This window comes from Macaca mulatta, chromosome 14, assembly GCF_049350105.2.
Source record: "Macaca mulatta isolate MMU2019108-1 chromosome 14, T2T-MMU8v2.0, whole genome shotgun sequence".
NCBI lineage: Eukaryota > Metazoa > Chordata > Mammalia > Primates > Cercopithecidae > Macaca > Macaca mulatta.
This window is the reverse complement of record NC_133419.1, coordinates 74,430,545-74,455,703: the sequence shown is the minus strand read 5'-3', so window position 1 is coordinate 74,455,703 and position 25,159 is coordinate 74,430,545. Positions and strand designations below refer to the sequence as shown.

General features: G+C 44.7%; 1 protein-coding gene and 1 long non-coding RNA gene across 9 annotated transcripts in view; both read left to right on the top strand.

Moving 5' to 3' along the window:
• C2CD3 (C2 domain containing 3 centriole elongation regulator) overlaps window positions 1-25,159 on the top strand; it is a 155,202-nt gene that overhangs the window by 124,959 nt on the left and 5,084 nt on the right. For 4 of the 8 annotated variants that reach the window (XR_013404125.1, XM_077963779.1, XM_001115612.5 and 1 more), the window contains 4 exons: window positions 1,892-2,056; window positions 6,130-6,350; window positions 9,773-10,700; window positions 15,660-15,771. Coding sequence is in view for 4 of the 8 variants with exons in the window: in XM_077963779.1 (XP_077819905.1) it covers window positions 1,892-2,056; window positions 6,130-6,350; window positions 9,773-10,700; window positions 15,660-15,771 (1,426 nt within the window). In the remaining 4 variants the exon portion in view is untranslated. Of the gene's footprint in view, window positions 1-1,891; window positions 2,057-6,129; window positions 6,351-9,442; window positions 10,701-15,659; window positions 15,772-25,159 lie in introns of those variants that run through there. The other 4 variants (XR_013404127.1, XM_077963780.1, XR_013404124.1 and 1 more) reach the window with 3 other exon arrangements.
• LOC144334374 (uncharacterized) lies at window positions 17,037-22,991 on the top strand. Its single transcript, XR_013404134.1, has 3 exons — window positions 17,037-17,180; window positions 17,314-20,557; window positions 22,896-22,991. It is a non-coding gene; the product is annotated as an uncharacterized LOC144334374 (long non-coding RNA).

Sequence of the window (25,159 nt, the reverse complement as noted above, 5' to 3'; positions counted from 1 at the left end):
GCATTGGCTCACACCTGTAATCCCAGCACTTGGGGAGGCTGAGGTGGGAGGATCACTTGAACTCAGAAGGTCAAGGCCATGTTATTATTTTTTATAGAGATGGGCAACATAGTGAGAGCCCATCTCCACAAAAAATTGAAAAACTAGTCGGACTTGGTGGTGCACATCTGTAGTCTAAGCAACTTAGGAGGCTGAGGTGGGAGGATCACTTGAGCCCAGGAGGTTAAGGCTGCATTGAGCCGTGCACTCCAACGTGGGAGATAAAGTGAGACCCTGTCTCAAAATAATATCTAGAATATATAAAGAACTCTTACAACTCAATAATAAAAAGCAAATAACCAGTTTAAAATGGGCAAAGGATTTGAATAGACATTTCTTCAAAAAAGATATACAAATGGCCAATAATCACAGTAAAAGATGCAAATCAAAACCACAATAAGGTACCACTTTATATCCACTAGGGTGACTGTATTAATAAAAAAAAAAAAATATCTCAAGACTTAGGAAGGGGTAGATAAATTGCTGGTGGGATAGTAAAATGCTGCAGGTGCATTGGAAAATAATCTGGCAGTTCCTTAAAAGGTTAAACATGGAGTAACCTTATGACCCAGTAATTCTACTTCTAGTTATATACCCAAAAGAAATGAAAACAGATGTCCACACAAAAACTTGTACACTTACGTTTATAGCAGCATTATTCCTAATAACCAAAAAGTAGAAGCAACTCATGCCCATCAACTGAGGAGTAGATATTTATTCAGCTGCAAAAAGGAATGAAAGACTGATACATGCTGTACTATAGATGAAGCTTGAAAACATTATGCTAAATGAAAGAAGCCAGTCACCAAAAAACACATATTATATGATTCCATTCATATGCAATATCCAGAATGGGCAAACCTATTGAAGCAGAAAATAAATTAGTAGTTGCCTAGGACCAGGAAATGTGGAATAGTTCTAATGGTTATGAAGTTGTTTTGTGAGTGGTAAAAATGTTCTAAAACTGATTGTGGTAACACTTATGTAACTCTTCTTATACTAAAAACCATTGAGTAATACACTTCAAATAGGTGAATTATGTGGCATGTGAATTATATCTCAATAAAGCTGTGAATTAAAAAAAGAAGATTTTTGGAGTCATGTTCTTGAATATCATGCTCAGGAATTTGAGATTTGTTGAAAAGCCAAAGCTAGAAAGGCATGATGGTAATTACATGGCCTGATATATGTTGAATGCTTACATCAGGGCTTGGCGTATAATAAGGATGCCAAATATATTGTTGTTATTGTTGTTCTTGTTATTACTACTTCAGATTTATGGTTTTTGGTTTTGGGAGGCTTTTCTTTTTTTTTAAGACAGAGTCTCACTCTGTCGCCCAGGCTGGAGTGCAGTGGCATGATTTCAGCTCACTGCAACCTCCACCTCCCAGGTTCAAGTGATTCTCCTGCCTCAGCCTATAGCATAGCTGGGATTACAGGCACCTGCCACCACACCCAGCTAATTTTTGTATTTTTAGTAGGGACAGGGTTTCATCATATTGGCCAGGCTGGTCTCAAATTTCTGGCCTTAAGTGAACCACCTGCCTCGGCATCCCAAAGTGCTGGGATTACAGGCTTGAGTCACTGCCCCCAGTCAGATTTATGTTTTAGAAAAATCACTCTGTTTATTGTGAAGAATGAATTAAAAGGGGGTAGGCAAGATTGAAGACAAGATTATTTTGGAGACATTTATAATCCAAGCAAGAGATGATAAGGCCGGAACTGTGATAGTGGGGATAGATTTGCAGTTCCATTTCAGGATAGTGATTTGTTTATTGTGACGCTAGCAGTGTTCTCATTGATTGGGAATTTATTTTGCTCCCTTTTTTTTTTTTTTTTTTTTTTGTGGCAGAAGTGGCACCACAAGAAACCAAGCATCACGCCATGAAGAGCATGTGCAGAACATTCGCCGGTTTCATGAATCCCTGCATCTTCAGGGAGAAGCACTCTTGCCATGTGATGACAAACTGACCACATCACCTTTGTCCTCCCAAACCTCCATTCTGACTTCTCTCAGGTGAGGCTCTGCGGAGAAAAGATGCAGGAAACCATAGTGGGGCACAAGGTGAATGAGAAATGGCAATGTGCATTACTGCTTTTCCATCACCTGCCACCGCCCTAGGAACATTAGTAGAGTGCTCTTTTGCATGTTAGTATCAGGTTGGACCCTGGAGCCTCATGGGATTCCTCATAGATGAATCTGTATCAGCTTGGGACCTTTCATTCCTTCAGGGGCTCTGTTACTGATCCAGCTGTAAATGCAGGAGCTTCAGGTTATTCACCAAAACTTCATAATAACCACCCTCACATCTACACAGCCTCCCACTCTCTTTAGAACTTACAAAGCTTCGTCCTGCCCACAGTCTTTATCCTCACAACCATTGACTTCTTCCAGACCAGCCTCTGTCCTGTTAACTCTTTTCTGTTCCTTTCTTAGTTTAGTTAGCACTTGAGTCAGAATCGCTGTAAGAATTGAAAGGGCGATGATAGATCAGCTATATCAGCCCCTCGCTTGTCTAATGAAAAGCGTGGCACAGTGGAAAGGACGTGGCTTCAGAGTCAGATAGACTTGACCTCCAATCCTTGCTCTGCCCATCTCAGTGGAGGAGATAGCCATGTTGCCAAATAATTATAATGCAGGTTAGTAAGAGCTGCAGTTTTCCTGGCCAAGAGTAGACAGGGGAATGCCTAATATTCTGGATTGTTCCTGGAAAGATTTAAAGAAGTCACATTTGAAGTGGTCTTTGAAGGACATTTTGTGCAGAAAGAAGTTATGTCAAGGCTCAGGGGCAAGTCAAGTTTGGGGAAATGCCAGCAGTGCATGTAGGAAAAAGCTGAGCATAAGATGCAAGAAGCAAGGTGAGGTTTTTAAGAGTCAGATCATGAAGGGCCTTAAATGGGCTCCAACACCTGACCTTGCTTACCTCCTTATTCACCAGGACAACAGGCCTGAGCCACTGCGGCTCCCGGCTTTTTTTGTTTTTGTTTTTGTTTTTGTTTTTCTTGAGATGGGGTCTCACTCCGTCACCCATGCTGAAGTGCAGTGGTGCAATCTTGGCTCACTGCAGCCTCTGCCTCCTGGGTTCAAGCGATTCTTCTGCCTCAGCCTCCCAAGTAGCTGGGATTACAGGTCCCCATAACCACACCCAGCTAATTTTTTGTATTTTTAGTAGAGATGGGGTTTCACTATGTTGGCCAGGCTGGTCTCAAACTCCTGACCTCGTGATCCCAAAGTGCTGGGATTACAGGCGTAAGCCATGGCGCCCGTCCAAAAGACTTTATATTTGGGGGGAAAAAAAAACCTATTCTTTGATTTTATAATGCAAACTCAGAAAAGAAACATCGACAAAATCTTTTTGGTTAATGACACAAGTTAAACATTGATCAATAGTGCTATAGACCAGCAGACCCCAACCTTTTTGGCACCAGACACTGGTTTTGTGGAAGATCATTTTTCCACAGATGGGGCAGGGTGGGGTTGGGGGGTGGGGAATGCTTTCCAGATGAAACTCTTGCACCTCCCATCATCAGTCATTATTTAGATGCTCATAAGGAGCACACAGCCTAGATCCCTCACATGAGCAGTTCACAATAGGGTTTGTGCTCCTATGAGAATCTAATGCCGCTGCTGATCTGACAGGAGGCAGAGCTCCGGGGTAACGCTCACTTGCCCCCGCTCACCTCCTGCTGTGCAGCCCAGTTCCTAATAGGCCACAAACCAGTACCGGTCCACAGCCCAGAGGCTGGGACTTCTGTTATAGATTATGGGAAACTGCCCAAACTTATTTTACAAAGAAGTAATATGTTCAGATTCTTATTTCAGATTAGTAAAATGCTAGAGATTGTAGGCTATTTAAGTGAAATTATTGACAATTTGGTTGTATTTTATTGGGTCATCACATAACCTATTTGGAACCCACTTGAAAAAAAAAACTCCTTCACCTTCGAGTAGTTTCTCTCAACCTTGGCACTGTTGATATTCTGGCCAGATATTTTGTTTTGAGGGTCAGTTCTGTGCATTATATGATGTTTAGCTGCATCCCTGGCCTCTACCAGCTACATACAGTAGCACCCCTCTCTTTGGGTTGACTTGTGACAACCCAAAATGTCTCCAGACATTGCCAAGTGTATCCTGGGGGACAATATTGCCAGCTTGAAAAGCACTGCGCTAGGACAGCAGTTCTCAAAATTTAATGTATATCAGAATCCCATGAAGGGCTTATTACAGCACCGATTGTTAAGACCTATCCACACAGTTCCTGATTCAGTAGGTCTAGGATAAGGCTTGAGACTCTGCATTTCTAACAGGCTCAGGTGATGCTGCCATAGCTGGTCCTAGAACTAGGCTTTCAGAACTACTATCTAGAGGGATTCTTTACCAAATGGGCGTGAAACATGGTAAGATCAATTTGCATTACCTCCTTAGATTCAGACAGCCCTTTAACAGTGCTGCATTTGAATCATAGCTATCATTTCAGGCCTTCAGAGCAAGTATTAATAAACCTGTGTTTCACAGATGAGCAAATTACAGCTTGGTGTTCGTAGGTTGATATGCCATGGTTCTACATGGTTCTACACTGGTCTAACAAGACCGGTAGGTTTGCATATTTCCCAAAGCTACCCCCCACCAAGTTACATTTATTTGCATGTTCCTCCTGCAGATGTTTATCCATGTGGCATATACCACAATATAGACACCTAAGTGATTTGGTACACACCACTGTGACTTGAGTCTTGGCCTCTAGTGATAGAATAAGGATCAACTTTGTCCTCTCATTTGGATTTTCCTCTAAGACACGCAGACTGTTTCTAACAAAAGGATAGAAAGACTTTCAGTTCATGTCACAGGTATTTGGTGTCCATGTTGTGTTGATTGTACCAGGCACATTGAGTGTACTAAGGAAGCAGAGAAATTTGAGATACATCTTCTATTCCGAGATGCCCACGGCCTACTTAGGGAAACCAAACTAACATGTAATGAGACAATTAAGGGAAAATCTAAGAAAAGGTTTGACGTGTGAAATGATGAGTGTGAGGGTGTTTAAGGGACAGGTGGTCCAACGATTTGGGATAATGGACTTTGAAAAAAAGAAATGTGAGCTGCAACCTTAAAAGTTGAATGGAATAGAAATAGAGCAGGGAGTTACTTGAACTCAGGTTCCAGTATCAGCAGAAGTATGAGGAAGGAACGAACCCAGCTGGAACAGAGCCCATCTCATATGGAAAAAGCATAAGACTTGGAGTCCCAAATTCTGAGTAGCTACATACTACTCCCTGCTCTGGACAAGCCACTTAAATTCTCTGAAACTCAAGTTGCTTATTTATAATTACTGATCTCATATGATTAGCTGAAAATTAAACAAGATGGTATGTTTAAAAGCATAAACATAAAATCCTGTGCAAGTGAAGGTTTCTTATTGGAGAATGGTAAGAATGCAGCCCTATTAAAGGCTTTTAAACAGATTTTAAAAATCATTTATTTATGTCCTTTTTATCCATTCAACATTCTTTTGTTTTGCGCCAAGCACTATGCTGGGTGCAGTAGACGTGAAGGAATCAGCCCAGAGCTCACTGTATATCAGGGGAAGTAGATGTGAAATAAATGAGTGATGTGATGGAAGAGTGCAGAAAGAACTATGGAGCACAGAAGAGGAGCCCCTAAACTAATTAAGAGAGTCAGGGAAGGCTTTTTAGAAGTTGCTTGCCTGAAGGATTAGGAATGGTTATGAGGTAGCAAAGGACAGTGTTAGCACAGAGTAGGGCTTTATTCTGTCAAAGTAAAGAGAAATAAGGACTGGAATGATGGTCAAGAATGGTTCCTTTCTGAGGAAGTGGCATTTTTGCTGGACATCATATGAGGAATTGCATTAGACAGACAAAATGGGGAGAAAGTTGTCCCCAGTAGCAGGATTGCAGTCAGAGGAGTGAAGGATGAGTTGGTGGATTGGAGAGAGAGGGCCTTAGTATATTTATAGAGCAAGTGAGAGGTATTAAGGCTTTGGCTCAAGCAGTAGTGTTCAGGTGACATAAAAGATGTTCATAATCTCCATGAATTACCCTTTTGTTTTCTTCTCCCCCTTTTGTTTATAGGAAGAATCTGAGTGAGCTTGATCAAATCCAGAGGTACTTCAGCCAGAAGCTCACCAAGCCTTTCCTACCCCTCAGCCCTCAAACTCAAACGGCCATCTCACAGCACCAGGAGAGCTGTAGGGACCATCTTGAGCCAGGTGCCAGCAGCCTAGACCCTGGGAGCCAGTGTATCCTGGAAAAATCTAATAACCTGGTGTTGCAAGTCAGCTCCTTAATCACGGGTATGATTCAGATCCTTTCTTATTGAGAAGTTATGGTCACTAGGTGCTAATTCGAAAAGCATTTGAATGTTTTCCTTTGACAAGCCCCTATGACCAATAGAGACCAGTTGTTTTCACCCTCTTCCCTTTTTTTTTTTTTTTTTTTTTTTAACCATCTTGCTTTTGAAAAGGAGGGACATAATAATATGGCACAACAACATGGGGCAATGGAAAGAGCATTGGACTGACCCAGGTCCTTGATGGGCTTCTGGTACAGACTTAGAGCCTGACTCTGAACATGTCCTTTCCCTTCTTGGACTTCAGGTTCCCCAGCCAGGAAAAGAGTGGGGTAGATTAGATGAGTGGTTCCTCAATAGCAGTTCTTGAACTTGTGCCACTCTCTGAGAAAATAATAAACAACAAGCATATTTAAAATTCTAATTATCAGAGCCCAGAAGTCTGCACTTTTTACAAGCACCCTAGATGATTCTGGATGTTAGGGGTTCATAGTCCACCCTTTGAAAAACCCCTTTGGAGCAGTGGTTCTCACTTTAGCTGTGTATTGGAATTATTGAGGGACTTTTAAAAAACCCCGTGCCCAGGCTGTACTGTAGGTCAACAGAATCTCTGAGGTGGAACCCAGGCATCAGTATTGTTTCTAACTCCCCAGGTAGTTCTAGTGTGTGGACAAGACTGAGACTGCTCTAGAGCAAGTATTGGCCAACCTGCCTGAGCACAAGAATCACCCGGGGCACTTACTGTGAAATAGAGATTCCTGGGTCCTACTCCATCCTTCTGAATCAGGGTCCAGGGTCATGACCTAGAAATCTTTATCAGGCAAACTTCAGGGAACACTGGGAAATCAACTAGGTCAGCATCCTTAGACCTCACTTGATTTTGCTCGAGCAAAGTGCATAGATTCTCCACAGGGATGAAGAATTTCAATTTTCTTTCTCTAAAGGGAGAGAAAAACACCATGATTGACACTAAGTACAAACCTTCTTTCTGTCCTCTTCTTCCAGATACCTAACCTGTTTGTATCCATGGCCTCAGATAAATGCTCTGTGTTTGACTTCCACTTGCTTGGATATTTTCAGTCAAGTGTTTATTGAGCACCATCTGTGCCAGGCACTATTCTATTATTTGTCCCAGCAGGATACAGTGGTGGATGTGACAGGCATTATCTCCCTTCATCAAGCTTATATTCTATAGTCAACCAAAGAAAAATCCTCTCACAAAGAAAGTATGACAGCAAAACAGATGAAGGCTTGTTTGGAGTAGAGGTGGAAACAAATAGGGGAATCTTTATAAAGGGGCATATTAAAAGAGGAGAGAGAGGGGAATTGTGGCCAGGCACAGTGGCTCACACCTGTAATCCCAGCACTTTGAGAGGCCGAAGTGGGTGGATCACTTGAGGTCAGGAGTTCGAAACCAGCCTGGCCAACATGGCAAAACCCCGTCTCTACTAAAAATACAAAAATTAGCTGTGCGTGGTGGTGCGCATCTATAATCCCAGCTACTTGGGAGTCTGAGACACGAGAATCACTTGAACCCAGGGGACGGAGGTTGCAGTGAGCCGAGATTGCTCCACTGCACCCTGGCCTGAGCAACAGAATGATACTCTGACTCAAAAAAAAAAAAAAAAGGAAGAAGAAGAATTGAAGCTGTGGGGCCTAATATTTATCCTGGAAGAAATGGGAAGTTCTCAGCAAGCAGACGACTGAATGAGAACTGGTTTTCACAAGGAGAATGAATTTAAAAAGAGAAAGATGATTAGATCGGGGAAACCATTCAAAAAAAAATAATAATAACATAGCAAAAGCCTGCCCCTGCCTCCATTATGCCTCAGTGCGCTTCTTTTACAAAGCCATCAGACAGATGGATATGAGTGAAACTTGAGAGAGTGTTACCAAGTGGGTTTTTTTTTAAAGCCAGAGCTATATGCTAGGCCGGGCCCTAGAGATACAACATGATTCAGACATATGGTTCATGCCCTGAGAAGCTTCCTGATAAGACTTGGAGTCCCAAATTCTGAGTAGCTACATACTACTCCCTGCTCTGGACAAGCCACTTAAATTCTCTGAAACTCAAGTTGCTTATTTGTAATTACTGATCTCATATGATTAGCTGAAAATTAAACAAGATAGTATGTTTAAAAGCATAACATAAACTCCTGTGCAAGTGAAGGCTTATAAGGAAGCTCACAGTCTGAGGGGGTAAACATACGATTACACAGCATCGTATTCTTAAGTGCTTCCTTATAGAACAAAGCCATATAGCAATCTTATTGAACTCATGAATCTGCAAAGGCTTCCTGAAGGAGATCCAATAGAACATGCCTTGAAGCCTTGAAGGCTGGGCAGGTTTATAAAAAACAAGAAGACTGCTCTGAGACAGAAAGCTTGCTCAGGCCAAAGGATTAGGACCAACTAAACATGCTTCCCAGTGCCTATTCCTATTTACAGGTAGTAATGTTCCATTTTCATATATCTACCCATTCCTTTGAGGCCTGAAAATCATCAATGTATAATATTAAACAGCCAGCACCTCCTGTAGAATGAGCCCTGTGTTAGGTGCTGTGAGGGAGATGTGACCCCTATTCCCCAGGAATCAAATTTGCCTTCAGTTCCTAATTTTCTTCCTCTCAAATTATCTTGCAAACATGTATCATTTACTAGGTCTGTTTATTAATTTATTCACTCCTATTTCATCCCAAAAATAATTTGAGATGACTAGTAGCTTCTATTTATTAAGTGGTTGTATATTCACCACACAATGTATGCCCATTTCTTTCGTGTATTCTCTACTGTAACCTTATGAAGTGGATGGTGTTGATTACACTGTACAGATCAACAGGCTCAGAGAGGATAGTCTGCTTGTGATCACAAAGTTAACAAGTGACAACGGAGATTTGAACCCAGGATTGACTGGCTCCAAAGCCTATGCTCTTTCCAACATACCCTGCTGCTTCTATTTTCTCTGTAAATCTTCCCTGCCTTATCATGTGGGTGATAGATATTTCCTTGCTTTTATTTTCCAAGTAAAATTGGTAGTTTTAATAACTGTCATCAAATAGGTAAATAAGTGGATTCTCATTTTGATTTTTAATATAGGTAGTTACTGAAGTAACTGGAAGCGTGAACATGCCCACCAGAACTCCCAGCTCCTAAGGATTCCTGAGCATGAGCAGATAGTCTCTGAAAGCATTTCCACAGATGTATCCACAACTATAGATTAGATTCTGGTCCTCTGATACTAGAATAAAGTACTAAAAATTGTACTGCCTTGAATATAGTCTCACTGAATCTTGGGTGGACTAATTTTCTTTATGGCTTGTTCAAAGTCTGATTGCCAGAGTGCTTCTGAAGCTAGAGGCTAGTGTGGGAAATTTGAGGGGTCTGTGGCCCTACCTTGTAATGAGAGTGATATGTGTTGCTGTTCAGATCTGCAGACTATCACCAGGGATTCCCAAGCGGCTTTGAGTTCTCACCGAGCCAGGAGTAGAAACAACAAGGCCACCACCCTCCCAGATGCTCGGGACACAGAGGCACTGCAAGAACAATGCACAATGCCAGATGAGCCATTGGCAAAAGCTCCAGATAAGGGCACAGATTCCCCACCACCCCCTCCTCTTGAAGAGACTTCAAATGGAGGAAGAATGCTCCATGAGTCCCTGAGGCATACAGTACCCATTACAAGGATGCAGAGCAGTGAGGACACTGAGGCAGGCCCAGCCTACAGTGATGAAGACTATGAAGAAGACATCATTGAGCCCAGGACCTTAAATGAGATCACCACGGTGACAGACAAAACTAGCCCTTGGTCTAGTTTCATATCAGACACAAGTGACGTCATCAGCCCTCAGCCTGATGAGGTACAGAGGGAAGGCCCCTCTTGTCCTTCTCCAGGGCCTTTCTACAGAGAAGAGCTTACGGTCAAAAGTAGCTTTCTTTCCAGCCCAGAAAGGGCTGTCAACTCCCACCTGCCTAGGGAGGGTTCTCCTAGCCAAAGTCTTGTTGCTTGTGAGGGTGAGGCCTCTAAGGCCAAGATTAGTGGCGAATCTGCCTCAGCCAACCCTCAGCCCATCCCATGCCCGACACTCTCAGGAGCCCAACAGAGCAGGACATTTGTTGGATGGAGTTCACCACAGGCAGATCAGAACAAGGAGCCCAAGTCAGAGGCCCCTGCCGAGAATGAAGCTGCTACCAGTGAGCTCAGTGACTCTGCTGATAGCTTCAAGAAGTTGCCACTAAACCTAGCCTCCCAGAGCAGAAGGGAAAAACATAAGGGACCACCCATCGACTCCTCTGACATCAGGCAGAGGCAAGTGACAACTGGATCAGAGACATCCACAAAGCATAGCCTCCTACTGTATCCTTTGGCATTTCCCACAAGTGGTTTGGATGCTGGTGCTAAGGCTAGCCTAGTGTGAGTGTGAGCAAGTGGCCACCCTCATGGAATGCACTGGGGGGCATGGGAAGACCATTCCTTCAGAAGACCCCACATGCATGACAGGTGCTACAGTTTTACCATTAACACCAGCCCTCAGAAACATAATGCCTTGAACTGGGTTTAGGCATTGGTAGCACATTAGCCTAGCTTACCCTGATTTATCCAATTCATCTGTTGGGTATTTTACCACCTGAAGGCAAGGCTCAGCATCTAAGGAATGAGACTATTTATCTCAATTGAAAGAGAAGCAGAGGGACTAGAGAAAGAGGGAAGTAGATCACTGCCATTGAGCACTTTATGCACATTTTTCATTTAGTCATCACAAGTCTTTTAGGTAGGTATCATCTCTATTTTGCATATATAAGGAAACTGATGCTCAGTTATCGTGACTTGCCTACTTTTTCTTTTTTAAGAGACAGTTTGTTCTGTCACCCAAGCTGGAGTGCAGTGGGATTATCATACCTCACTGCAGCCTCAGATTCCTGTGGTCCGGTGATCCTCCCACCTCAGCCTTGCAAGTAGCTAGAACTACTAGGTATGCACCATCACACCCAGCTAATTTTTTTTAAGAGTTGGGGTCTTGCTGTGTTACCCAGGCTGGTCTCAAACTCCTGGCCTCAAGCAATCCTCCTGCCTCAGCCTCTCAAAATGCTGCAAGTAGAGCATTTGAGCCACCATGCCTTGCCAGATTAAATTTTTTTTAAAAACCAAGTGATGGAGCTAAACAGGCACCATGGAGATGGACTTTCCCAAGGCCCCAGTAAGGTACTGTTGATGGGAACAGGGGGCACCTGACATTCCCTACTCCCTCCTTTTAAACACAGACTGGCATGTTATGGGGAAAGGAAACCACTTAGGACCATCTACAGCCTTCACACCTGTGGCCTAACCAACTGATTAGATCAGCTCACCTGCTATCCCAACAAGCAGGGAATATTGTGTGGCTGGCAGGTGAAGCAGGCTGCTTTACTAGACTAGAAATCTTCCTCTACTAGAAGTCAGGGAGCCTGACTTTGACCCTTCTAGACCCACAAAATGATTTTTGTGATTATAGACATATAGTTTAATCTTTATGAGCCCGTTTCTTCACCTATAAAACGGAGGCGGAAATCCCTTGCCCACCAAACTATAAGCTCCCCAAGTCAGGGACCTTGTCTTTTTCTGCATCCTCAGGACCTAGCACTACCCAGAGAAGGGATTTGTCAGTATAGATTGGATTGAACTATTACAGTTTCACAACGTTGTTGAGAAAACCAGATGAGTGGAAACATTTGTACATACCACACAGTATGATTCTTGATGCAGATCAGAGAAAAACCTAGGGGTGGGGGAGTGGGCTCAGGAAAGGATTAAAGCATGCAATGGCTGGAGTCTGAGCATTGAAAATAGACCTCCTCATGTGCAGTTCTCCCTGACCTTGCCTATCCTGGATCCTGGACCCTGATGTTGCTGCCTTTGCAGTCAGTATTAATTGTGCTCAGAATATGGCCGATGGAGGAGCTGCCATATGTGTCCAGACCCTAAGCGCTGCTTTAACTTAGGCCTTCCTGACTATTCTTTCAAAAATAAATCATGCAAGGCCCTGTGCTGGGTGCCAAGGACAGATTTGAATGAGACCTTACCTCGAGAAGTTCCCATTATGAGATAGGAGATGGTCAAATAGATAGATACTGACAGTTTATTGTGCCAAGTACTGTGATGAGACGTGGACAGAACGCAAGGGAGCGTGAGGAAGGAGCTGCCCTAACTCTACTTGGAGCCATCCCAGTAAGAGAGACAGGAGAGCCAGGCCTTAAAGATGAATAGGCATTGTGCAACAGAGACAAGGAAAAGTTCTAGTCAGGACAAACTGTATGTGCAGAGGCCTCACTGGGTGAAGGAGGCTGCCTGTGGGCAGTAGTTCACTGTGGCTAGAGTCCAGGGATGAGGGGATGGTGCAAGGTGAGGCAGGGCCTGGATCTTAAAGGACTTCTATGCCTGGCTGAGGTACTTGGACTCTATTCTAAAGCAAAGAAACTTCACTTTCCTCATCTGGAAAATGGAGGTGATAGTAGTACTTACTGGGTTGTTGTGAAAATGAAAATAATCATGTAAAATGCCTAGCACGATACCTGGTACATGGATAGTGTCCACTGTTAAGCAAGAGTGTGGTATGGTCAGATGTACATATGAAAAAAGAAGTCACCCAATGCCTTGCAGAGGGCAGGTTAAGAAAGGGAAGACTAGAAGCGAGGAGGCTAGGTAGGACACTTGCAATAATAAAAGAGATGAAGAAAGTCTGACCTGAAGTATAGACTGCTTTATGATGAAAAGGAGGGGAACAGATCTGAGAGGATTAGATAGAGGGGCAGGGGATGAGACAAAGGAAATAATAATTAGAGGTTTCTGTCACAAGTTACCAGGCAGGTGATACCATTTACTGGATAGGAAACAGCACATAGACGGGTTTGGGAGATGATGCAGGTTGCCCTTTGCGGCATGTGCCTGTAGGACATCCAGGAGGAGATGCAGGCCTGGAGTTGAGGGCTGAGCTCAGCCATAAAGGGAGGCATCTCTGGGAATCGATGAGGGCAGCAAGAACAGCCTGGGAAGGGGGAACCAAACACACAGAGGCAGACTCTGAGCATCTTCAGTGTGCAAAGGAGAAGCAGGACAGGGCATGCCCACAAAGGAGGTGAGGAGAGCTGGTCGGGAGGTGGGAGAAGCAGCAGAGAGAGGTGCCATGGGAGCCGATGCTGCAGAGTTTCAGGACGTGGTGGTCAACACTGATGCTGCACGTAGGTCCAGGAGAATGTGGCTGACATGTATCACTGGTTTTAGTGTTAAGGAGGACCTTGCATTGGTGAGAATGGAAGCCAAACTTCATTAGTCAAAGGAGCTAAATGGTGAGGACAGTGAGAACAGGCAACTTTTTCACATAAACTGAGGAGATAAGAATAGCTGACATTTATTAAGTGCTCACTATGCTAGGCACCATTCTAAACACTTGACATTTATAAATTCATTTAACCCTTAAAACAATAAGTACTAATACATTTAAAAATGGAGAAATTGAGGCACAAAAAATGAACTTTCCTGAAGTTATCCATCTAGTAAGTGACAGAGAGCTGGGTGGCAACTAGAAGACAATGCAAGGTCAGGGGTTTGTTTGGTTTTTTCCCCCTAAATGGGAAACTTGAACATTTTTATGACTGAGGAACAGGAACTTAAAAGTTCATGAGGCCAGACATAGTGGTTCATGCCTATAATCCCAGCACTTTGGGAGGCCAAGGTGGGAGGATCACTTGAGGTCAGGAGTTCAAGACCAGCCTGGGTAACATGGTGAAATTCCATCTCTACTAAAAATACAGAAATTAGCCAGGCGTGGTAGCATGCACCTATAATCCCAGCTACTCTGGAGGCTGAAGTAGAAGAATTACCTGAGCCCAGAAGGTCAAGGCTGCAGTGAGCCATGATCACACCACTGCACTCCAGCCTGAATGATGGAAGTGAGACCCTGTTTCAAAAAAACGTGTAATAAAATAAAGTTGGTGGGAGAAAGTGGCTGTTGGGACAGGACCCTAAAGCACACATGAGGCAGTGGGCTGGGAAGGAGACTTCCATGCTTCAGAGCCAGCCCTGCCACCTCACAGCAAAGTTCCTTCTTCCCCACAGCATCGGCTGGCTGGCAGGCAGGCCCCAGCAGTTTCAGCAACAGCAAATAGACCCTACCTCACCTGGGCCTCTGCAGAAGGCCTCGGGTCAAAAGGTCTTTCCCTTTGGGATCTCCATTCCTCCCCACCTCTCTACGGAAAAATCAGGGACTTGAACCAAAGCAAGAAATCAATGCATTTCATTCATTCTCAAGGTATTTATTGAGTACTTACTGTCTCCCAGGTACTATGCTAGGTGACAGGAATATGGTTATGAAAAAGATCATCTCTGCCTTCTTGGAGTGTAGAGTCTAGTGTAGAAGAACGATGATAAAATAGAAAAGGTGGTAAGCAAATTGGAGTGAGAACCACACTTAGCTTATTAAACAGAAACAAAAAATTGGAACATCAAAATAGTTCCCTCTTTACCCCCTTCAGAGTTCAACTAAACTGAATCAGTTATTTGATTCAAAAAATAATGAGAATATGTGGAACACCACATGTTCAACACAGCACTGAGTACCTCAAGAAGATATGGTGGAGAAGTGCAAGATACGATACAGTACCTGCCTTCTAGGGCTCGCATCCAGATCGGACCAGCTGTACTGGTCCCTGACGTGAGGACATGTCCTGTCATGGACAGCCCCTGATGCAGAGCTCACATTTCTGGATGTGAGCAGAGAACACAGGCAAACAGGCCCTCCTTCGGTGCAGGGCACCTAAATGCAGCCTAAGGCACTGCCTCCTGGAGCCACATGCCCATCCCCACATTGTCTGACTGACTGCTAATAGGTCTTTTTCTAACCAGCAGGCCCTTAGGCAAGAATCAGTCAATGCCTACTACCTGCCAACCTCCTGAGGGGCTTTCAGGAAGTAGAGGTAACAGAAGGAAACGGTCTCTGCCATTGAGAAATTTAGGGAAGATTGAAGAAAATAATTGTATCAGACTGAAAAATTAAGCATTCTCATGTGTTGCAAACTGCTCTAGGTTGTGAGGAAGTGGGCTAAGATTAAGAGAAGGCTTCCTAGAGGAGGCAGGTTTGAACCGATCCATAAAGAACTTGTATGTGTTAGGAGTGGGCAAGCCTTCCAGTCAGAGGGAGCTAGCTGAGCAAAGAATTTATGGACAAGATTAATTGAGGGAAAAACATGAGTGGGGGCAGAGTGAATGGTCAGTGGAGATACTGGCCTCCACTGCAAGGGGGGTGGACTTCTAGGTATTTTTGTCCCTTAACTGCCATCGTAGCCCAGAGCCCATTGTGGTGCCCAACTTCTTTTTGCCTCCCCAGCAGTTGGAGGCTTCCCTGCGGATGCTGTCACTCTCAGCAACTTTGCCACCAGCAGCCACAACAGATCAGGTAAGAGAATGGCCAACTGACCTTTCTCCTATAGAGTCATCATCTCTTCCACAGAACAGTGCACAGAAGGCAGAGCTGCCCCAGGCCATCTTCCTGGAAAGGCTGCAGCAGAGGTCACTCCTCAAGCTTGTACTGAGCATATTCTGTGGGCCCAGCAGTAGTCAGGGAGCTCAGGAAAAGTGAGGAAGAGCAAATGTGTAAGAGCAGGGCATTGTTGGCCAACACTGACATGCGCAAGAAAAAAGCAGTGCAGAAGCATGAAAGCAAGAGGCAGCTAAGAAATGTGTATTGAGTGCTGTGGGAGTCCCCACCAAGCAAGTAGATGGGAGCACAGACGTAACCTTACGGGAGTGCAACAGTAAGATCTGAATGAGCAGAATATCAGTCATACAACTATTTGCCATTTACAAAACACCTCATAACTATTCATTCAGCTGAGTTAGGTGGTTGGAACTCTGGTACAAATCCCACATCTCCTCTTTTTTGCCTTGGCACAGCACCTGACCTTTCTTGCAAGTGGCAAGAAAATAAACAATAATAATAACTACTTTTGAGTACCTCCTCTGTATCAGGTGTCATGCTGGGTACTGAGCATATAATAGTAAATAAGACAGACAAATTCTCTGTCTTCATGGAGTACAAACAGTAAGCAAAAACTAAAATATTTATAGACATGAGATGGGTACCAGGGTCTCTCTGAGGAGGCTGTGTTAAAGATGGTAGTTATGGTGGTGCTTAGCATGTACCAGGCACTGTTCCAAGTACTTTGTATTAGTGAATCAAATTCAGCAACTTGATGAGGAATATACTATCATTACTTCTATTTAAAATGAGGAAACTAGGCCAGGCATGGTGGCTTATGCCTGTAATCCCAGCAGTTAGGGAGGGTGAAGTGGCGGGATCGCTTGAGCTAGGAAATTCAAGACCAGCCTGGTCAACAAGGCAAAACCTCATCTCTGCTAAAAATTACAAAAATTAGGTAGGCGTGGTGGCACATGCCTATAATCCCAGCTACTTGGGAGGCTGAGTCACAAATATCACTTGAGCCCAGGAGGTGGAGGTTGCAGTGAGCCATGATGGCACCACTGCACTCCAGCCAGGGTGACACAGTGAGACTGTATAAAAAATAAAATGAGGAAACTGAGGCTCAGAGCTTCACATACTGACCCATAAGCTATGACTATTTCTGTGTATATATAAAGAAACTGAGATGCATAAAGGCTGAGTCACTTACCCAGGGTTACCCAACCAGTAAGTGAATCTAAATTTTTTTTTTTTTTTTTTTTTTTGAGACTCTCGCTCTATCGCCAGGCTGGAATGCAGTGGTGCGATCTCAGCTCACTGCAACCTCTGCCTGCTGGGTTCAAGTGACTCTCCTGCCTCAGCCTCCCAAGTAGCTGGGAGTACAGGCATGCACCACCACACCCAGCTACTTTTTGTATTTTTAGTAGAGACGGGGTTTCACCATGTTGGCCAGGATGATCTCAATCTCTTGACTTCGTGATCTGCCTGCCTCGGCCTCCCAAAATGCTGGGATTACAGGCGTGAGCCACCGCGCCCGGCCTGAATCTAAACTTCTGACTCACAACTCTGTGCTCTTCTCTTACACCACCTGAAAATCATGACATTTGACTTATGGTACATTTTTCTAGCCAGTTAGATTTTATTTAGCAGTTAACATGTATACATTTTATATGCTTTCCCAGAGGCCACATTAATGAAAAATGGGGTCAGTCCAGAAGTATCCTGATGTATGTCTTTGGCCTATTAAATACTAGATACAAAGTATGGGAGAGGGAGAAATAAGAATTTCCACTTCAATTAAAGAGCAAGTCTACTTTTGAGAAGATAATACTTTTCAGCCTTTTTTCTTTGTTGCCCTTAACAACATTCCATTGTTTGCTGCTCTCAGAGTCACTTCTGTCCTTAGGACCTCATTCTGCGTCCTGGTTCAGATGACCAGTCATCATGGTTTTCCCAGAACTGTCGCAGTTTTACCACTGGAACCCAGAATCCAGTAAACACGGGGAGGTTAGTCATCCTGGCTAGTGATGGGCCTCTCACTACTTGCTGGGTTATTTCAGCACATTTTCTAAGAATCTTACGCTCCTGGCTGGCTGCCAGCCAGCACTGGATGACTTAAGAAATAAGATCATGTGTGTATTTAGGACACTAGCAAGTAGAGACACCAAAATTTAAGAGGAAAACATTTTTAAGAATTACATTTTTAAAAAAGATTGAAATTGTTACCTTGGGATAAATCACAACATCAACTGATTTCTTTATACTTATTTTAGATTTAATTTTGAAATATTATTTGAGCAGGAGCACCATCATCTTGTGACCTTTATTAAAAAGGCCTCACTTTGAAGAACTTGAGACAAAAATAGTCTTTTCTGTTCACCCACATACTTACTATTGCTGTTGTTCTGCATGTCTTCTTCACATCCTGATTTCTGGCTGGGACCATTTCCCTTCAGCCTGAGAAACTTCCTTTGGAATTTCACGTAGTGTGGACCTACTGGTAACTGATTATCCAGCTTCAATTGTCTGAAAATATCTTTATTTTGCCTTCATTTTTGAAAGATTTTTTTTCTACTGGATATAGAATTCTAACTTGAATTTTTGTTGTTTTAGCATTTTAGAGATACCTTTCCACTGTCTTCTGTCCTCCATTGTTTCTTATAAGAAGTATTGTTCTGATTGTTCTTGCACTGAATGGCCTTTATTCATTTCTTGTTTTTAAGATTTTCTCTTTATCTCTGGTTTTCAGCAGTTTGATTACAGTGTTCATAGTTGTGGAGGCAGGGGATGGGATAGAAGCAGGGGAATGGGATAGGGGAGGAGGAACATAAAGATCTATTCAACAGTATTAGTGATGTTTCGGTTCTTAGATTGGGTTGTGGGTTTACAGATGTTCATTTTCTTGTGCTTCGTGATTTACTGTTGTTACATAGATTCATTGGTATGTTATACAAAGAAATCACATAATCATATGTCATTAAAACTATACAGTGATTGAATGATGATAAGATGGAGACTCTAACTCCTTCCACAAATTAGGCTGTGAATATGGAGCAGAGAAATAGGGCAGTGGCTGGAGTGGCACACCAAGGGAGTGGCAACCAAGGGAGGTTGTTTTTGTTTTTCAATATGGGAAGGCTGCAGCTTTCTATGTGCTAATGCAGCAATCCCCATAGAGAAAGGGAGAAGGGAAGACACAGAAGCGGGAGAGAAAAAGGAGAGGGGGAACAGAAAGGGCATGAGATTTAGAGCACATGTGGAGGTATTGGCCTTTTGAGAGGAAAAAGAAAACTCACCTAGTGTCATGAAGGAAGGCAGAGAAGATGGGTGCTAAAGCAGACAGGATTAGAGACTGGTGGTAGGGTTTCAAGTTGATGGAAGCTCCTGTTTTCTCGGTGCTGCTTCAGGCACAGTCAGCAGCTCTGTGAGGGAGAGGGAGACAAGGGCAGGAGCCCTGTCCTGTATCCGCATTTGAGAATTCCGTCTCTTCTGCCTCCTCCTAAGGCCAGCCTTGGCCCTCACAACTGAAGAGGAGCACTTTGAGAGGCTGCAGGGCTCTTCTCAACCACTGTCCTGGGACTGCTATACTAAAGCTGACCTGCTTCCAGGTCAGGGCTAACAGCCCATCCCTGAAACAGGAGAGGGCTCGTAATTGCTGGATTGATTGCTCTGGTTTCCCCCCATGATCAAAGGCAAGACCTGATCTTTCACTCCACATTGAAATGATATACCTGAGCCAAGGAACCTCCCAGTCTCCACTGGAAGCATCTGTGAAACAGATGTCCCCTCCCTCCTCCCACAGTAGAATGGATACAGGACCCTGTGTGACATTTGTCAGATCTTTGGACTTTTCTGAATCTGCTTCCTCATCTGTCAAATGGGGTTATCAGGCCTCACAGGGTGGTTGTACTGTAGAATACCGAGTGCCACACAGGTAGAGTATTGGGGCCAGCCTGTAATTCCCACCCCATGCTACCTCATCTTCTGGCTGTTGCCTCCGCAAAAAGAAAAGGGGTGAGAACAATGGCTGGTTTAGCAGGACTGTGGCACAGTGATCCATTTGCAGTTCCAGATTCATTATAAATCAATCAAGTTCCACTGCCCTTGCTTTCTCTTCCCTCTTATGATGAAGTAACTCTTTACTGGGGACAGCTTCCTAATTTTGTTTAAAGTTATGTATGATTCTGCTTGCTTAGCTGCTGATGGACAAACTAGTTTTATCAACTTCGGTACAGGGGAGGAGAGAGGTTGATGATGAGAACGGCAGTAATTTGCTTTACATGTTGTCTTCCTCAGACTATGTCTTTTGCTCTGTAGATTTTCTCTCTTGGGAATATCTCAATCACTGATGACTTCAAATATTACTTCGAATGATGCAAATCCTTATCTTCAGTCTAGTCTTCTCTCCCATGCCGCAGACACGTACAGACTCAACTGCATCCTAGACGTCTTGTCTGATGTGTCACACACAATTCACTCTGTCCAAAACTTGAGCTTGTCATCTTCCTTTGCATACTTCCTCTGCCACCTGCATCCATCTCTCAGGAAATTCAGCCACCATCCATGTAGTTACTCCTGCCAGAAGCACAATTATCTCTCACCCCTGCTCCTTTATCTCCCATGACCCATAGCCAAAACCCACATCACCAAGGCCTGTTAATTCTGCCACCTAAGCATCTTTTGAATCACTTACTTCTCACCCTGCCCTTGTCTAGCCCAATCATCTCCCCACTATTTTTTTTTCCCCCAAGACGGGAGTGCAGTGGCATGATCTCGGCTCACTGCAACCTCTGCCTCCCGAGTTCAAGCAATTCTCCTGCCTCAGCCTCCCCAGTAGCTGGGATTACAGGCGCATGCCATCACGCCCGGCTAATTTTTGTATTTTTAGTAGAGACGGGGTTTCACCATGTTGGCCAGGCTGGCTCGAACTCCTGACCTTAAGTGATCTGCCCGCTTCAGCCTCCCAAAGTGCTGTGATTACAGTAGTGAGCCACCAGCCTGGCACCCCCTGACTATTTCTAACCAGTGTCGCTTATACTTGCACTTTTCCACCACTATTCATTCTCCACACTGGAGCCAGTGTAATCTCACACTCTAATCAGACCTTTACCCCACTTTACCACTGGCAGGGGGAACACTGTTTAAGCCTGTCAAAACCCCAAAAAAACTTCCATGTTCCTAAGTCAGTTATCAAATCTCAGTGCTCAATTTATTTGACCTCTCAGCAGCATGTGACACAGTTGATCTCTCTCCTTTGAACACTTTTTTCACTTATTTCTAAGGCATCACTTCTTCTTGGTTCTCCTCCCTCACTGGCTGCTCCTGCTCTGCCTTCTTTGCTGGGTCTCCCTCATTTCCCCTACTTCTTCTGTATGCTGAAGACTCCCGATGGTTAGCTTGGCCCAGACCTAACTCTACAACTGTAACTCGACAACTGCCTACCCAGCATCACCACTTGAATATCTAATAGATGTCTCAAATTTAACATGTCCAAAACTGAGCTCCAGATTTTATTCCCAAATCCATTTCCCCCTCCGTCTTCTCAATTTTGATTAAAGGGTACAACTGAACTCTGAGGTGGGGGTTGTTTTTTTATTTGTTTGTTTGTTTTTTGAGATAGGGTCTCGCTCTGTTGCCCAGACTGTAGTGCAGTGGCATGATCTCAACTCACTGCAACCTCAAACTCCTGGGCTCAAGTGATCTCCTGCCTCAGCCTCCTGAGTAGCTGGGACTGTAGTTTAGTTGTTCAGGCCAAAACTCTTGGAATCCTCCCTGATGCCAGTTTTCGATTAAACAGGAAATTCTGGCAGCTGTATCCTTAAAATATACAGAAATGTGCTTCTCACCACCCTGGTCTCAGCCATCATTATTTCTGACCTGGATTATTGCAGTAGCCTCCTAACTTGCCTTTCTGCTTCTTCCCTTTCTCCTCGCAACCGATTCCCCATACAGCATCCTATTGACTTTTTAAGATGTTAAATCAGTCATCAACTCAATCATGTGACTTCTCTGCTCAGAACCTTCCAATAACTTCCCATAAATGAATAGGAGAACTAGAGCTGGGCCTGAGGACAGGCAGGCCAGAAAGTAGGAAGATAGTTTTGACCTCAAACTTGAAATTTGCATCTTTTAACAAATGTGCAAAGCCATAGCCCTGAGCTAGGTGCAGAAGACAGGACTTCCCTCAGGGAACTCTCAGTTCCCTGGGGAGCCAGCCTTATATCTAAGTTCCTCCAACTCCTACCAACTGCCTGTCATGCTGAAAGAGCTAGGACCCTCATGCTGTGGATCCTGCCTTCAGGGAGCTCGCAGTTCTTAGGAAGGCACTGGCCTCCAAACCACTCATTTCCTCAAATAGCATTTGGCTGTATTAGCACTGAAGTAAAGCAAAGGGAATGAGTATAGGAAAAGAAAGACAGAGCCATGTGGGGTGGCTTAAGTTGAATTGAACAAAGATGAAGAAAGGCTTTTCAGGCTGTGGATTTGAAAAGAAAAAACCTCAGAATCAACAGAATTTGGACAGCAGAAGGTACAAGCACTGTGTACTAGAGACGTGGTCAGAAATGGGAAGAGATGGGCCTGTACTGAAACAAGATAGGAATTAAAAGCAAAGGACAAGAAGCAGCCTGTCATCTGAGCCTTGGCCTCCCTGCCCTGCACACATGGCACTTCTTTACCATGAGGTGAGCCCCGTCTTGCTCTGTGTCTTCCTGCGTTAAGCCCGTGTTCTGCCCACATCATGAATGGGCCCCTGGATTAACCACAGGCATCGGGCCAAACACTGTTATTCATGAGGAGTGAGTGTAGGAGGCAGGAAGTATGAGACAAGGCCAGGCATGAGGGTACCCTTAAAACCTTGAGTTTTCCACCCCTCCCACCCCATGTTCTCACTTGTACTCAGCTGGACCACAGCACTTCAGACATCACTAAGGATCGAGGTGCCAGCAAGCCTGATTTTTTTTGTCCTGTCTCTGCTTTTGACTTTCTGAGGTCCTCAGCAACATGTCTAAACCAAGGGATAGAATTTTTCTATCCTGGCACCTCTAAACCCAGCTACTTGGGAGGCTGAGGCATGAGAATCACTTGAACCTCGGAGGCAGAGGTTGCAGTGAGTCGAGATAGTGCCACTGCACTCCAGCCTGGGCAACAGAGTGAAATTGTATCTTAAAAAAAACAACAACAAAAAAAAAAAAAACTATCCCTTAGTTTCCCTTCCACAAACCAGAAGCAGCTGAAAGATGAATGGTCCTGGTAGAGAACCCCAGTTCTCCACAAAGTCACCAGATGAGATCAGTAAGGGACCTGAGGGAACTTCCTGATGCTGGGTTTCTTCTCAGCCTGTGGTCCAGGCCTGATGGCTGAGCTGCCCCTCTTGGGGCAAGAGGTCCTGACCTATTGCCTCATTTCTTTAAACCACCAAGTCCCTAGCTTTCTGCAGCGCCTAAGAGGAGACCTAAAGGTCAAAGTATCTCTGATAAAGGCCATACAGAGCTTTTAGAAAATAAGCAGCTTGGCCAAGGGTGTAGAGGTCAGAAGAAACAGCCAAAATTGGCTGTCCCAGACTGCAAGTTGGCAGGCACTTTTTAGGAAGGGGCTCATAGGTCTGCTGGGCAGGTGCTAGTCTCAGGTTGCCTAAGCCACTCTGAGGCCAGAGTCTAGGGGGAGCCAGGAGCTCTTCTTGTAAGAGTATAATTTTTAGCCCTTCCCTCAAAACCTGGACTTTTGAGCCCTGTCTCTGGCAGAGCTTGGGTTCAGAAGATTGAGGATCATCTTTTGAACCAGGCCCTGTTTTAAAAAACAAACCAAAAAAAAAGGTTGAGGAGTCTTGCCCTAGTCAGGCCCCTTCCGGGCATAGACTGAGGCCCGGGGTGAGGGAGTGACGTAGGCCCTTTAGAATGGGCCTGTCTGGAAAGGCTTCTTGGAATAAGGAGAGGGTGGCATCAGGTGGGGTGTGGCACAGAGGGAGCATATCGGTAGTGAGAACCACATGACCAGACCTCTAATTTAGGCATGGAGGGTGAGCTCAGAGCATGAGACCGGCCATGCAGCAGCCAGGCTGAGCAAGTCAGATTTAGGATTTGCCTCTCAGGGCTGGACCTCTAGTCTAAGTACCTTGTCCTCACTTCCCCTCTGCTCCTACTCGTGGCTGCTGAGTTTGCTGCTCTCTGGAGTGTCAAGGAAGTTGTAGTCCAGGCCAGACTCTGAGGGCCACCCCAGGGGAAGGCAGCCAGCCAAAGGGGTGAAAGTTGAGCAAGGCAGGCAACTATATTGAGCCCTCACTCGGCCTCTGATGCAGCAGTCCATTGGCAGGTCCACCTAGCCAGCCAGACCCAGCCGCTGTTTACTTTCAGTTTTCAGCTCCTGAGTCAATGTTTGTGTCACTTAAAGGGGCTACTGTGGAAAAGAACAGAACTTTAGCACTCATCCCAGACCAGAGGCTCACTGTTACCAGAGAAGGGGGGAAGACAGTGGAATGGGGAGAGCTTGCCTGGCCTAGCACTGCTTACCCCAGTACAGGAGGTGCTGTACCCCAGCTCTACTCAGGACTTTTGGGGCCTGACCCTTTGCCTGGGATGGGGTCTGAGAACAGCAAGGCTTCATTTTGCTCTTGGGTCTGCAGCTGGTATTGGCTCTAGCACCATCTTAGCTTGGCCATATCTGAATTTTATTTGAACCCAGCATAGACCTGGATAAGAAGACCAAACAGAAGTTCTTAGATCCACTTGACAGTGAAGCTAAGACCCACAGAGACCCAGAATGACAAAGTGTCTTGATCTTGAGTGAGTGGGACAGTTAGGTTGGGCCACAGACCAATGTCCTTTCCACTGCACTCCATTGCCTGTCCTCTGAGAAAGTCCCTGGGTTACTTGGAACCAGGGGTAAGTGGGGGCACCTGCACTCACCAAACCCTGGGAGCATGTGGCCTGTTCGAGGGATCCATCTGGGGGCTGGAGTGGAGAGAGCCTAGAACACAGTGGCTGGGATCAGATCATGTTCCAGGCCAAAGAAAAGGGCCAGGCCCTCCCGAGAGAGCTTTTGGAGAAGAGGCTGTGTCACAGGGAGCAGATCAGAGAAGGAGCCAAGAGCTAGGATCAGCCTGTGGTTTATAGAGTGCTTCCTCTTGCATTATCTGCTCATCCTGATCCCATTTTCAGATGCACAAACCAAGGCCCAAAGAGAAAGTGGGTTGCCCAACACCACTTGGCTAAGAAGTGGTAGAGCCAGGACTAAAACCAGCTCCTCATGCAGGGTTAGCCACTCAATTTGAAGAGCCCCAGGAACCCCCACATTTTCTTTCCAAACCACTCCTTACACCTTCCACGTGCTCCATATTCTCCCCAGCAAAGTCCAACCTTTAGCATTG